Source organism: Amblyraja radiata, chromosome 8 (genome assembly GCF_010909765.2).
Source record: "Amblyraja radiata isolate CabotCenter1 chromosome 8, sAmbRad1.1.pri, whole genome shotgun sequence".
Lineage (NCBI taxonomy): Eukaryota > Metazoa > Chordata > Chondrichthyes > Rajiformes > Rajidae > Amblyraja > Amblyraja radiata.
In genome coordinates, this window is record NC_045963.1 from 4,977,885 (window position 1) to 4,992,378 (window position 14,494).

Genomic DNA, 14,494 nt, shown 5'->3' on the forward strand with positions numbered 1-14,494 from the left:
GAGTGGGACTCTGAGTAAGATGGCTAAAAATCACAGCCGTAAGTGGCAGCGTTTTTTCTAAAATCAATATACAGAAAAACAGGAAGTGGTCAAGATCAGACGTTTAGTAATATAGATAATACCTTATGCATTCCCAAATTATGGAACGAATTGAAGAGTGGTCAATGTATACCTGTTACGTATTCACCCTTTTGAGGTTTTGCCCAGTCCAGGATGATGAAGGAATGGCAGCTTTCTACAGCCACAATGGTGATGTTGTGCGGGGGCTGCTCGGGTGGCAAGTTATTTTCCATCATTTGTTTTGGAATAATATCCAATAAGGAATCAACCTGAAAGTGGTCCAGCGCATCCGTCAATGAACAAGGGGCATCAGGATCTTTGCTGATATAATTCACATGAGCAGCTGCAAAGGAAAGGTCAAAGAAATAAACATGATTAAAAAAAACTTTAGTTCCAATAATATCATAAGATCTACACTAATATCTATGATTTACAATTTCACTTGTAGTATTTACAGTCGAACTTGCACTAACTTCAAAATGAGACACAAAGTGCTGGAGTAACTCAGCGGGTCACCCAGTGTCTTAGGTGAACTATTTTAGGCACCATTTTGGGTCGGGCCCTTCTTCAGACTGTTTATTGTGGGGGAGGGGGTAGAAAGCTGGAAGAGAGGTGGAGGTGGGACAAAGCCGGGCAGGTAAAGGTGGATGCAGGTGGAGAGGGGGGTGTTTGACTGACAGAAGGTTGGACAAAGACCAGAATTGGATGGATAAAAGGCTGTGAGCTAAGGAGATGAGGAGGGAAGCCGTGAAATGTGAAGCCCGGGGGGGGGATATTGGTGGAAGGGGACAGGGAGATGAAAGGAGGGGTGGGGTCAGAGGAGAAATGGGTACATGGCAGATTGGGCACAGAGAGGGGAGGGGCAGAAGGCTTCCCGCCGAGCCGTGGACGCAGGCGGAGGTGCCACGGTCTTGATGCCACCCGGATGGCCGCGAAGGCTCGGCGGACGGCCGAACCCGTCTCGAGCTCGCTCGGCTCTGTGGAAGGCTGGACGGGTACGGAGGTGGGCAAATGTTCACGGGAGGCGGCGGAGCCCCGCGGCTGGGGCCTGTCTTGAACGGAGCCATGGGACGCGCCGCAGGGAACGAGGGAGGACCCGGCACGGGGGTACTCTGTAACATTGTCCGTACCCTTTACGTGGTGACTATTTGCATACCTTGGTTATACAAGCAAAGAATGTCACTGTGACTTGTCATGTGTGACAATATAGTATTCAATTCAATTCAATTAAAAGGGGAAGGGGAAGGCAGCCCTGAACTAACTGTGTTTCAAAAGAACCTATTTAATTATGGGTTAATAACGGGAAAAAAACTTATACTTAAATTCTGGAAAAACGCCCCTATACCAACAATAAATATGTGGATTTCAAATATGTTCGAAACATTACACCTGGAAGATATGAGACTCCTTCTTGCAGGCAAATCAGACCACTTCCAAAAGACTTGGTCTGCATTTATTGACTTACTACAAGTATAAGATGCAACAGCACTCTGAAAAGAAATGGTTTCAGGATCTGGTAAGGGGGGATGAAAAATACAAAGTTGGTATATCCCTTTCTGCTCTGTCTTCTTAATATAGCTTTTGTTTCTTTTTCTCTTTGTTTTTTTCCTACGGCCTATTTCTTAACTTTTTTCTCTAACTCTTCGCGTAATGGGTCTTTTTTCTTGATCACTTTTACACACAACCACGATTCTTTCTCACTTTCTTTTCTTTTTTCTCTTTTTAAAGCTTAAAAAATGAAGTGGTACAAGAAATGTAAAAACTTATATTTGGCTTGTATTATTGTAATGTACACTTCTAATAAATAAAATTATTTAAAAAAAAAAAGAATTATACATAGTAAAAAAAAAAAAAAAAAAAAGGGGGGAAGAGGTTGTTAGTTTGTTAATGACCTAAAATTGGAGAATTCAGTGTTCATATCACTGGATTGTAAAGCACCCCAATGGAATATGAGGTCTGTTCCCCTAGTTTGAGTGTGGCCTCACTGTGGCAATGATAGAGGCTCAGGATGAAAATATCAATTAGGGAATGAGAAGGGGAGATCCTCGGGAGCCCTGGATGCAGTAGGTGAGATTGGAGGAGGTGCATGTGAACCTGTGTCTCACCTGGAAGGGCCGCACCTGGATTGATGCGAGGGAGAAGGTATATTGACAGGTGTTACATGCCCACCTCTTCCAGCTTCACCCCCCTCCCCCCCCCCCCGCCCCCCCATCCCTGACTACAATCAGTCTGAAGAAAGTACAGAGAGTCATAGATGAAGTCTAGTCCATCACACAGACCACACTCCCCACCATTGACTCCATCTACACTTCACACTGCCTCGGAAACACAACCATAGACATGTCCCACCTCTCGTTACTTCCATCTTCCCACAATAAGGCAAAAGGTATAGAAAATTGAAAGCGCGTACTGTCAGATTCAGCAACAGCCTCTTCCCCTCTATCATCAGCCTTCAGAACGGTCCTTCCATAAGCTAGGGTACTGTCTGATTCACCTCTACCCCACTGCGGACATTGGACTTTTGTCTACGGAACTGCTGCGCTACAAGGCTGAGAACTATAATCTGGACTCTGTCTCTTCCCCTTTGCTCTCCCCATTGCACTCGAGTTTGAAGTGATTGTATTTACGTCCAGTAATATCTGATCTGAAACCTAAACAACCAAGCCTCACTGAGACAACGTTGAGAACCAGCAAGCAAAGCATAGTAAATCTCTAAAGTCAAACCTGGCAAAGCTGACATTTGTTTTTTAATTCCCTTTGATTTCCCTTACATTAGCAACTGGAAAATTAAAAAAGCTAAAAATCGCAACATTTAAACACAAGTAATCAAACACATTAGGCCAGCATAATTAACAGATAAAATAAAACTTACTTTATATTTGCCTTTCTTCCTCCAGACAGGGTGCATCAGTCCAAAGAAGGGACTGTGCTGTGCTCGATCTAACCTGGTATGATGTTACAAGTGGGGGACAAATCCCCATGCTCAAGAAGTGGGGACTTCAGCTAGTCTGTATTCCTTTACAGGACTTTATGCTAAACCCTTTGCTGGGAGCCAGGGCTTGTTGCTGGAGCCAATCAACAAGTTTAGGATTTCCATGCTTGGGCAGGAGGTTGTTGATAGTTGCAAGATATACGCCAACACTTCTGCAGCAAGAACTGACCCAATACATCTGGATGAAGACCAACTAGATTGTGTGTGAATGACTGAGGAATGCAGTAACCCTCTGTGATTTGCATCTGTGTTCACTCTCCTACCGCTCACTGGTGGACTCCAGCATCTCGGAATTTTCCAGATGGCAGTGCTAGGCTCAAATCCACAAGAAAAAATAATCGATGACAAAAAGGGCTCCGGCTTTACAACATAATGCTTTAAAAATATATAAAAAGCCATAAACCTACTTGACAATCTCTCTCATAATAATAAAAAATATGTTGATCGTCATTCTCTTAGATCGCCCGGCGCGGGGGAGCTGACATCCCCTCTCGATGCGGGAGCTTGATCGCCCCGACGCAGAGGGCCCAACCGCCGGCTACGGGAGTCAAGATCGCCCCGTCAACAGAAGGCTCAAGACCCCCAAGAACAAAGAAGGGAAGAGATTGAACTTTTTTTTCGCCTTTCATCACAGTGAGGAATGTGGAGGAGTCACTGTGGTGGATGTTTATGTTAAAATGTATTTTGTGTGTTCCGTTGCTTTTTATTAGTATGACTGTACGGCAAATCGAATTCCTCATATGTTGCAAAACATACTTGGCTAATAAAGTGATGATAATGAAATTCCACGTTTGCTTTAAATAATTAATAGACAATAGACAATAGGTGCAGAATAGGGCATTCTGCCCTTCGAGCCAGCACCGCCATTCAATGTGATCTTGGCTGATCATCCACAATCAGTACCCCGTTTCTGCCTTCTCCCCATATCCCCTGACTCCGCTTTCTTTAAGAGCCCTATCTAGCTCTCTCTTGAAAGTATCCAGAGAATTAGCCTCCACCGCCCTCTGAGGCAAAGAATTCCACAGACTCACAACTCTCTGTGAGAAAAAGTGTTTCCTCATCTCTGTTCTAAATGGCTTACCCCTTATTCTTAAACTGTGGCCCCTGGTTCTCGACTCCCCCAACATCGGGAACATGTTTCCTGCCTCTAACGTGTCCAAACCCTTAACAATCTTATATGTTTCAATAAGATCCCCTCTCATCCTTCTAAACTCCAGAGTGTACAAGCCCAGCCGCTCCATTCTCTCAGCATAAATAAAATAATACAATAAAATAATATAAAAATATGATAAATACTCATCGAGCAGGACCAAGCCCTACTTTCCCCTGCAACCGCAGGAGATGCAATACCTGTCCCTTTACACCTTCCCCCTCGACTCCATCCAAGGACCCCGACGGTCCCTTCAGGTGAGGCAGAGGTTCACTTGCACCTCCTCCAACCCGATCTACTGTCTCTGCTGTTCCAGGTGTGGACTCCTATATATCGGAGACCAAGCGCAGGCTCGGCGATTGTTTGGCTGAACACCTCCGCTCAGTCCGCCTAGGCCTACGTGATCACCCGGTTGCTCAGCATTTTAACTCCCCCTCCCATTCCCACACTGACCTTTCTCTCCAGGGCCTCCTCCATTGTCAGAGTGAGGACCAGCGCCTCATAATTCGCTTGGGTAGCTTACACCCCAGCGGTATGAATAATGACTTCTCTAATTTTAAGTAACCCTTGCTCTCTCTCTCTCTCCATCCCTCCCCCACCCTAGTTATCCAACTAGTTGCACTGTTCTCCTGATTAAATTTTACATTGAATGCCTCGTTGTCAACTTCCCCTCAGCTAACAATGAACAAATCTTCATTTTCCTTGAGTTTCATCCCCTTTAATCTCTCATTTTCACACCTCACCCTTCCATATCTCTATGTCTCCCTGTCCCCTGACTCTCAGTCTGAAGAAGTGTCCCAACACAAAACGGCACCCGTTCCTTCTTTCCAGAGATGCTGCCTGTCCCGTTGAGTTACTCCAGCATTTTGTGTCTTGCTGGATAGCATCGCTGCTGCTGGACTCCAATCCCTGAAAGATGATGACTAAATGCATTCTATATTGAGAATCAATGCCCAAGGTCACTAGACCTTTGAAGAAGATTAAAGAACATGCGATATGAACTGTCGTCTTGCAGCTGGTCATAAACCTGGTCCTTTCACATTGTGCTTGCATCCACACAGATCCTTCTCATATTTTAACTTTGGCAAAACCTGTTTCTTTCGACAGATCCATTTTTGGGCATTCTTACTCTTTTATATTTTCCTTTCATTTTGCTGATTTATCTGTTGTATATGTTTATCATACTAAGACTTGTTTTACTTGTCAGAGGAAAGTTTCCTGAACACATTTAACTAATTCCACCCCGTCTAAACCGTTTGCACTATGGCATTCCCAGTCAATATTGGGAAACTTAAAATCCCCTACTACGACAACCTTATTAGACCTGCAGCTGTCTGTCATCTCCCGGCACTTAGAATAGAATAGTTTCTTTATTGTCATTGTAACATGAACCATGTACAACGAAATTGTAAAATGTCAGCCAGTCAGTGCACCATTCAAACATTTCTAAAAGCTAACGATACATACAAGGTAAAATATTTAAAAAAGATAAACAACTAAAATAAATATCATAAAAATAGCACGCATAAACACCCAGCCCTACATCCTTCTGTCGATTTCACAGTCTCTTAGTATGTATCGCCCCTGCGTTCCTTGGCGGCTACATTTAGTGCCTTTATAGCAGTGGGGTAAAAACTGTTTTTAAGTCTGTTTGTCCTTGTCCTTGTAGATCTGTACCGTCTGCCTGACGGTAACAGTTCAAACAGGGAGTGTCCGGGGTGGGAAATGTCCTTTATAATACTCTGGGATTTTTTGATGCAGCGGGAACTGTGTAAGTCCTCCAAGGTAAGGAGAGGGCAGCCGACAATCCTCTGGGCGTTGTCAATGGCCCTCTGAAGCGCTTTCCTCTGAGCCGCTGTGCAGCTGGTGTACCATACGCATACACAGTATGTTAGGATGCTCTCAATGGAGCACCGATAAAAGGACAGCAGCAGTCTCTGAGTGATGTTATTCTTCCTGAGCACCCTCAGGAAGTGCAGTCTCTGCTGGACCTTTTTCAGCAGCGCAGAGGTGTTCACGCTCCACGTCAGGTCCTCCTCAATATGGATTCCCAGGAAGCGGAAATCCGCCACCCTCTCCACACAGTCCCCTCTGATAATTAATGGTACCATGTCCGTTTTATTCTTCCTGAAGTCTATTATTATCTCCTTGGTCTTTAAGGTGTTGAGGAGCAGGTTATTTTCTCCACACCACACTGTCAGCTGCTCCACCTCATCCCGGTAGGCGTACTCGTCCCCCCCGGAGATGAGTCCCACCACCGTAGTGTCATCCGCAAATTTGACAATGGTGTTGCTGTGGTGGGCGGGGGTGCAGTCATGTGTGTAGATGGTGTAGAGCAGGGGGCTCAGCACGCAGCCCTGTGGAGAGCCGGTACTGAGGCTGAGGGCCGTGGATGTGTGATGGCCCACTCTGACTCTCTGGCTGCGACCCGACAGGAAGCTATTTATCCACATGCAGGTGGAGTGTGGAAGTCCCAAGTCCCCCAGTTTGTCCACCAGTTTGTGGGGAAGGATGGTATTAAAGCAGAGCTGTAGTCCACAAAGAGCATCCGCACGTAGCTCCCCCGCTGCTCCAGGTGGGACAGTGCAGCATGGAGAGCTGTGGCTACAGCGTCCTCTGTAGATCTATTCGCTCTGTACGCAAACTGGTGGGGGTCAAAGCTTCGGGGCAGGAGTGATGTGATGTGACCCCGGACCAGTTTTTCAAAACACTTCATCACCACTGGTGTGAGTGCGACTGGCCGGTAGTCGTTAAGGCTGGAAATGTGGGGTTTTTTGGGCAAGGGGACTATGGTTGCGGACTTCAGACAGGGTGGAACAGTGGACTGGGCCAGAGACTGGTTGAAAATCCTCGTACAGACTCCAGCCAGCTGGTCAGCGCAGTCCTTCAGCACGCGTCCAGAGACGCCGTCGGGTCCAGTAGCCTTCCTTGGATTGATGGCCCGCAGCGTGCGCCTCACCTCATGCTCCTCTATCTTGAGGGTTAGGCTGCTGTGGACCATATGGTGTGATGTGGCTGTCTCGGGTGGCTCCACTTCAAAGCGAGCAAAGAAGAGGTTCAGCTCCTCTGCCAACGAGGCGTCACCTTCAGCAGCTCCAAGGTTGGTCTTGTAGTTGGTGAGATACTGGATCCCCTGCCACACCTGCCTGCTGTTGTTACTGTCCAGGTGGTCCTCTATCTTCCTCCTGTAGTCTGATTTGGCCTCTCTGATGCCTCTCTTCAGGTTAGCTCGGGCCGTGCTGTATAAAGCCCTATCGCCAGACCTAAAAGCGGTGTTCCTGTCTTTTAACAGCTGCTGGACCTCCCGGGTCATCCAGGGCTTCTGGTTGGGGTAGACCCGGATGCGTTTGTCCACTGTGACCGTGTCCATGCAGTTTTTAATGTAACACAGTACACTGTCTGTGAACACCTCCAGGTCCCGGTGTTCAAACACATCCCAGTTGGTCCTGTCGAAGCAGTCCTGCAGCTGCTGAGATGCACCATCAGGCCAGGTTGTGATGGTCTTTGTAATGGTAGGAGCAGTTTTCCTGAGGGGGGCATATGCAGGAATTAAAAACAGGGACATATGGTCCGACTGACCCAGGTGTGGTAGTGGTCTAGCCCTGTAGCCCAGCTTGATGTTGGAGTAGACCTTGTCCAGTGTGTTAGCTCCTCTTGTAGCACATTTAACATGCTGGTAGAATTTGGGGAGCATTTTCTTCAAGTCCGCGTGATTAAAGTCCCCTGCTATGATGTGAACACCGTCAGGATATATGCTCTGTTGACTGCTAGTGCTACCATACAAATATCCGATAGCCGAGTTAGCATTAGCATCCGGTGGTATGTATACAGCAGTTATCATGACAACAGTAAACTCTCTAGGGAGATAAATGGGCCTGCATTTAAGAGTCACATACTCCAGGTCCGGGGAGCAGTGACTGTCCACAATCACTGTGTTTGTACACCAGGTGTTGTTCACGTACACACAGAGCCCTCCACCTCTGCTCTTACCGGAGTCTCTTGTCCTGTCATGACGCTGTGCTGTGTAGCCTGCTAGCTCGATAGCAGAGTCCGGAATGAAAGAATGAAGCCAGGTCTCCGTGATCAACAGGATACAGCTGTCCTTCACGGCGTTGTTAGCTGCAGTCTGCAGCCTCAGTTCGTCCATCTTGTTAGCGAGGGATCTGGCGTTCGTGAGAAACAGGCTGGGAAGCGGTGGTTTCAGTGGCTGCCTCCGTAGCCTGACCAGAGCGCCGGCCCTGCCGCCTCGCTTTTGCCTTCTCTCTCTGCGCCGCCTTCGCCTCCTCCCCGCGGGGATGGTGATCCACGGAGAGTCGGGGCTCCTCGCTATGTCCGCCGGGATCTTGTATGAGCGGACAAACTCGGCGGTAACCCCCCGTTCACGACCGGCTCCAATCCTAAGAAGATCCTGCCGGCCGTAGACGTTGTTCGCCCGACAGTAAGTACACAGGGCACAAAACAACACGCACACATACACAAAAAACACGAAGCACTGACCGGGAGGACATCGAGCCGCTGCAACTGTGTGCGCCGCCATTTCAGCTTCTAATTCCTGTTGGCTATTTGGGGGCCTGTAGTACACTTCCGGGGTCAAGGAAAGAGCATTCACATCATGGCCCTGTTTCCACCAATCTTTCCACCATCACACACAAGAAGCACAAAAAGCGCAAGACACCATTGTAATCAGATGCTGAGAAGTGTGGTCAGCTCTGCCTGAACAATTTCTAATCCTGTGATGCGGAACCGATAAGAAGAAGTACACTCCCGACAAGGTGATCATCCCTTTCTTATTCCTCAGCTCCACCCATATAGCCTCACTAGGCGATCCGTCGGTAATGTCACCTCTGTACACAGCAGTGACATCCTCCTCAACCAATAACGCAACTCCCCCTCCTCTGTTACCCTCACCCCTGTCTCTCCTGAAGCACCTGGACCCTGGAACATTGAGCTGCCAGTCCTGCCCCTCCCTTAACCAGGTTTCAGTCATTGCAACAACGTCCCAGTCGCTCGTACCTATCCATGCCCTCAGCTCATCTGCCTTACCCCGTGCATTAAAGTGTGCAATTGAACCACACATTCATTCCTTGCTCTCTGCCATTCTCCTGCCTGTTCTGCCCTCCATACTTTCATCACCATCCATACCAACTTATAACCTCTCAGCTGTATAAGATCCCACCCCCGGGCCAATCTAGTTAAAACCCACCCATGTAGCGAACATGCCTGTCAGGATATTGGTCCCCCTCCATTTAAGGTGCGACCCTTCCCTCTGTTATAGGTCACCTCTGCCACAAAAGAGATCCCAATGGTCTAGAAATCTGAATCTCTGCCTCCCGCACCAACTTCTCAGCCATACATTTATCACCCATCTATTCCCATTCTTACCATCACTGGCATAGAACACTGGAAGCAGTCCAGAAATAACCACCCTGGAAATCCTGCTTTTTAGCCGTTTTATCAAATTCCCCACACTCATGTTGCAGAACCTCCTTCTACTTCCTACCTTTACTGTTTAGAAGGATGAGGGGGAATCTCATAGAAACATATAAAATTATATAAGGACTGGACAAGCTAGATGCAGGAAAAATGTTCCCAATGTTGGGCGAGTCCAGAACCAGGGGCCACAGTCTTAGAATAAAGGGGAAGCCATTTATGACTGAGGTGAGAAAAAACTTTTTCACCCAGAGAGTTGTGAATTTGTGGAATTCCCTGCCACAGAGGGCAGTGGAGGCCAAATCACTGGATGGATTTAAGAGAGAGTTAGATAGAGCTCTAGGGGCTAATGGAATCAAGGGATACGGGGAGAAGGCAGGCACGGGTTATTGATTGGGGAAGATCAGCCATAATCACAATGAATGGCGGTGCTGGCTCAAAGGGCTGAATGGCCTCCTCCTGCACCTATTTTCTATGTTTCTATGTTTGTGCCAACACGCGCAACAACATCTGGCTTCTCTCCCTCCCTCCTAACATTAACTGCGTTTGTCATGAAATGCGCCCTGGTACATTGTCAGTTTTAGTTGAGAGATACAGCACGGAAACCACCAGGTCCGCGCCGACCAGCGATCCCCGCACACTAACACTATCCTGCACCCACTAGGGACAATTTTTACATTTACCAAGCCAATTAAAACAAACTACCTGAAACACTAACAGAATCAACTATTACACTTATTCCAAAAAAAGATAAAGATTTAGAAGATCCGGGCTCGTACAGAGCTATATCACTTTTAAATACAGATCAGAAAATTTTAGCAAAGATTTTATCAAGAAGATTAAGCAAATATATTAGTAAATTGATAAACCCTGATCAAACGGGGTTTATACCTAAAAGACACTCATTTAATAATCTGAGACGTCTGTTTAATATAATGTACTCGCATAAAGTAGAGGAAGAAGATATATCAATTATTTCTTTGGATGCAGAGAAAGCATTTGATCAGGTAGAGTGGCAATACTTATATAAAGTACTACAAAAATTTAATATGGGAGAGAATTTTATAAGATGGGTAAAATTATTATATGATAAACCGATGGCAAGAATTTTAACTAATAACATGTTATCTCAAAAATTTCAACTATCAAGGGGTAATAGGCAGGGATGTGCACTATCACCCCTGCTATTTGCCCTTATGATAGAACCCCTGGCTGAAAGTATAAGAATTCATCCGAATATTCAGGGCTATAATACCAGAGACTCAAAGAATAAAATCTCATTATATGCAGACGATATACTTTTATATATTACAAAGTCACAAACGAGCATACCAAATTTATTAAACTTAATAGAGGAATTTGGGTCTTTTTCTGGATATAGAATAAACTGGAATAAAAGTGAAATCATGACATTAAAACCTCAAGAACCTACACACTTACTGAAGTTCCCCTTTAAAATCGCAACAGAAAAATTTAAATATTTGGGTATTCAGATTACTAGAAAATATAAAGCATTATTCAATGCTAATTTCATGCCTTTATTAAATAAACTTAATACGTTGATTAAATTTTGGAAAACACTTCCCTTATCATTATTAGGTAGAATAAATGCAATAAAAATGATCTTCCTACCACAATTATTATACCTATTTCAATCTATACCGGTATATATACCAAAATACTTTTTAAAAAAATTAGACTCTAATATTACTAATTATATTTGGGACTATAGATCACATAGAATCACAAAAAAACATTTATGTAAACCAAAAGAGGTCGGGGGACTTTCACTTCCGAATTTTATGTATTATTACTGGGCAGTGCATATTAAGAATATGATTTATTGGTTGGATAGTGCTACCCAACAGACAGAATGGATAAAAATGGAGAAGGAGGATTGCCATCCTAGTAATATAGGAACGATCCTCTTCTCCCCAAAAAAACTGAATAACACAATATATAAGAAGAACCCAATTATATATGGTACAATAAGAATTTGGAAACAAATAAAATTATCTTTAAAATTAAGAAATCTATCACTGTTAATGCCAATAGCGAATAACCCTTTATTTAAACCATCTCTTATTGATAAGACATATAACCAATGGGAAAGTCTCGGAATTAGAAGGATCGGGGATATGTATGAAATGGGAAACTTACTATCATTCCAACAATTACAATTAAAATTTAAATTGAAAAACAACCAATATTTTAAATATCTTCAGATTTGCGATTTCGTGAAAAAATATATACAAGGATATCAAAAAGTAACTCCTGACTTATTGGAAGAGGCAATGAATATTGAAGCTGACTCACAAAAATTAATATCATATTTATATAATAGTATTCTAAATATAGACCTACCATCGACAGAGGTACTTAGAGAAGAGTGGGGACGGGAACTAATGATAAAAATTACGAAGGTTAAATGGGAAAAATATCTGATATATATTCACAAATGTTCAATTAATGTAAGACATAATTTAATTCAATTTAAAATTGTACATAGATTATATTACTCAAAAACAAGATTGAACAAATTTTATCCAAATATATCCGCCACTTGTGATAAATGTCTAGCCCAAAAGGCAACTATAACACACTCCTTAGTCTCCTGCATAAAACTTTATAGATTCTGGAATGATATTTTTGAAATATTTACAAAATTATTCAAGACAAGAATGGAACCTAATACTGAAATGATTATATTTGGCGTAATGGAAGATGGGAATAAATTGAACACATCTCAAAATCTATTCCTTAACTATGGTTTAATAATAGCAAAAAAATTAATTCTTAAATTTTGGAAAGGTACATCAATACCAACGCTTAAAATGTGGATTGCAAGTATGTTGGACACCGCTCATCTTGAGGAAATGCGATTCCTCCTAATGGATAAATCAGACCAATTCATAACGAGTTGGTCTCCATTCGTCGTTTTTTTGGAATCATATGGTGCAACACAATTGTAAAAAATAACTGTTTCAGGACTGGACGAGGGTTGGTCAAGACTATAAATAATGATCTCCTCTTTTTTTTTCTTTTCTTCTCTCTATTCTCTCTCTCAACTTTTTTCATTTACTCGTTTTCTTTTTTCACACACTATATATTTCACATCTTTCTATCCTTTACTATCTAACTTCTTTTTCTTATTCTAATCTTTTTTCAGTGTAACAAAAAAAAAAAAAGAAGTTGTACATAAAATGTATTATGAAAATATATATTAGGCACTTTGGTGCCATATGACTGTACTTACTTCTAATAAAATAAAATATTAAAAAAAAAAAAAAAAAAAAACCAAGCCAATTAAACTACAAACCTGTACGTATCTGGAGTGGGGGAGGAAACCGAAGATCTTGGAGAAAACCCACGCAGATCACAGGGAGAAAGTACAAACTCCGTACAGACAGCGCCCGTAGACGGGCTCAAACCCGGGTCACCGGCGCTGCATTCACTGTAAGGCAGCAACTCTACTGCTGCGCCACTGTGACCGCTTCTCTGTGGGGTTCCAGTATCAGCCAAAGCTGGGGATATTTTGTCATTTTAAGGCCAGAGTCAGGAGAGAGTTGTCAAAACAGACTAGAGAAAATGATCAGGATTTCGCTGAAAATGGTAAAAAATAAAAATAACAACATAAGACATGGGCGACACCGTGCCTCATAGCTCCAGGGATCCAAATCCATTTCTGGGTGGGTTCCAGCACTGTCTATGTGGACATCCTGAGTACTCTGTGTTCCTCCCACACATCAAAGACATGTGGGTTGATTGGCTCATTGGCTACAGTAAACTGCCTTGTGTGTAGATGAGTTGTGGAATCTGGAGAGAGTTCGAGAACGTGGAGGGAATAGGAAACAGGATTAGTGTGGGTGGATGCCTGTCAAAGGGCCGGCTGAACGATGCTACGATATCAAAGTAGATGCAGGCCATTGGGCGCCTTGAACCTTCTGCAGCATTCAACAATCAAAGCTGATCTTCAATCATATATCCGCTTTTCCAGCTGGTCCACACACTGTATAACTCCGTTGCTGTCCAAAAACTGTTTTAATGTTAATCCCCGAACACATACTCCCCACCAAGCATGAGAAGTGCAAAAGTTCACAGCCACCTGAGCAAATATTTTTTTAATCTCGGGGAAAGAGCTGAAATTTGCCTTGTGTTGCAGATGCTGGTCAGTAATAACATGTAGACACAAGGAAGTGTAGATGCTGGCTTACAATAAAAGACAAAGTGCTGGAGTAACTGAGCAGGTCAGGCAGCATCTCCGGAGTCAGAGTCATACAGACCGAAACAGGCCCTTCGGCCCAACTTGCCCATGTTAACCAAGATGCCCCATCTAGGTTAGTCCAACCTGCCTGCATTTGGCCCTTAGCCCTCTAAACATTTCCTATCCATGTACCTGTCCAAATGTATTTTAAATGTCTCAATTACCTCCTCTGGCACCTCGTTCCATATATCCCCCCCACCCCCCCCCCCCCCCCCCCCCCCCCCGTGTGAAAAGTTGCTCCTCAGGTTCCCATTAAATCTTTCCCTTCTCACCTGGCCTAAATCTCCTCTGGTTCTTGATTCGCCGACTCTGGAAAACTTGGAGAGGTGACATTTCAAACTGGGATCTTTCTTCAGTCTTATTGTGGTTGGTGGGGAGGGGCGGGGGGGGGGGGTAGGAAGGAAAGGAGTTGGGGGTAGGGGGAAGTCTGGCAAACAATGAGTGGACATGGGCAAGGAGGGCTTTCATTGGCAGATGGTTGAACAAAGACTAGGGATAAGACAGAAGTGTGAGAACAAGGAGATTAGAATAAAAGTGCGAAATGTGAAGGAACATAGGTGGAAGGGGATGGGGGGGGAGGGGGGGAACGGGTGAAATG

At 44.3% G+C, this 14,494-nt stretch overlaps 1 protein-coding gene across 3 annotated transcripts in view; it reads right to left on the reverse strand.

Moving 5' to 3' along the window:
* Positions 1 to 14,494, reverse strand: part of fndc1 (fibronectin type III domain containing 1) — a 215,133-nt gene that overhangs the window by 50,454 nt on the left and 150,185 nt on the right. For all 3 annotated transcript variants that reach the window (XM_033025078.1, XM_033025077.1, XM_033025076.1), the window contains exon 16: positions 173 to 403. In XM_033025078.1, the coding sequence (XP_032880969.1) occupies positions 173 to 403 (231 nt within the window). The remainder of the gene's footprint in view (positions 1 to 172; positions 404 to 14,494) is intronic.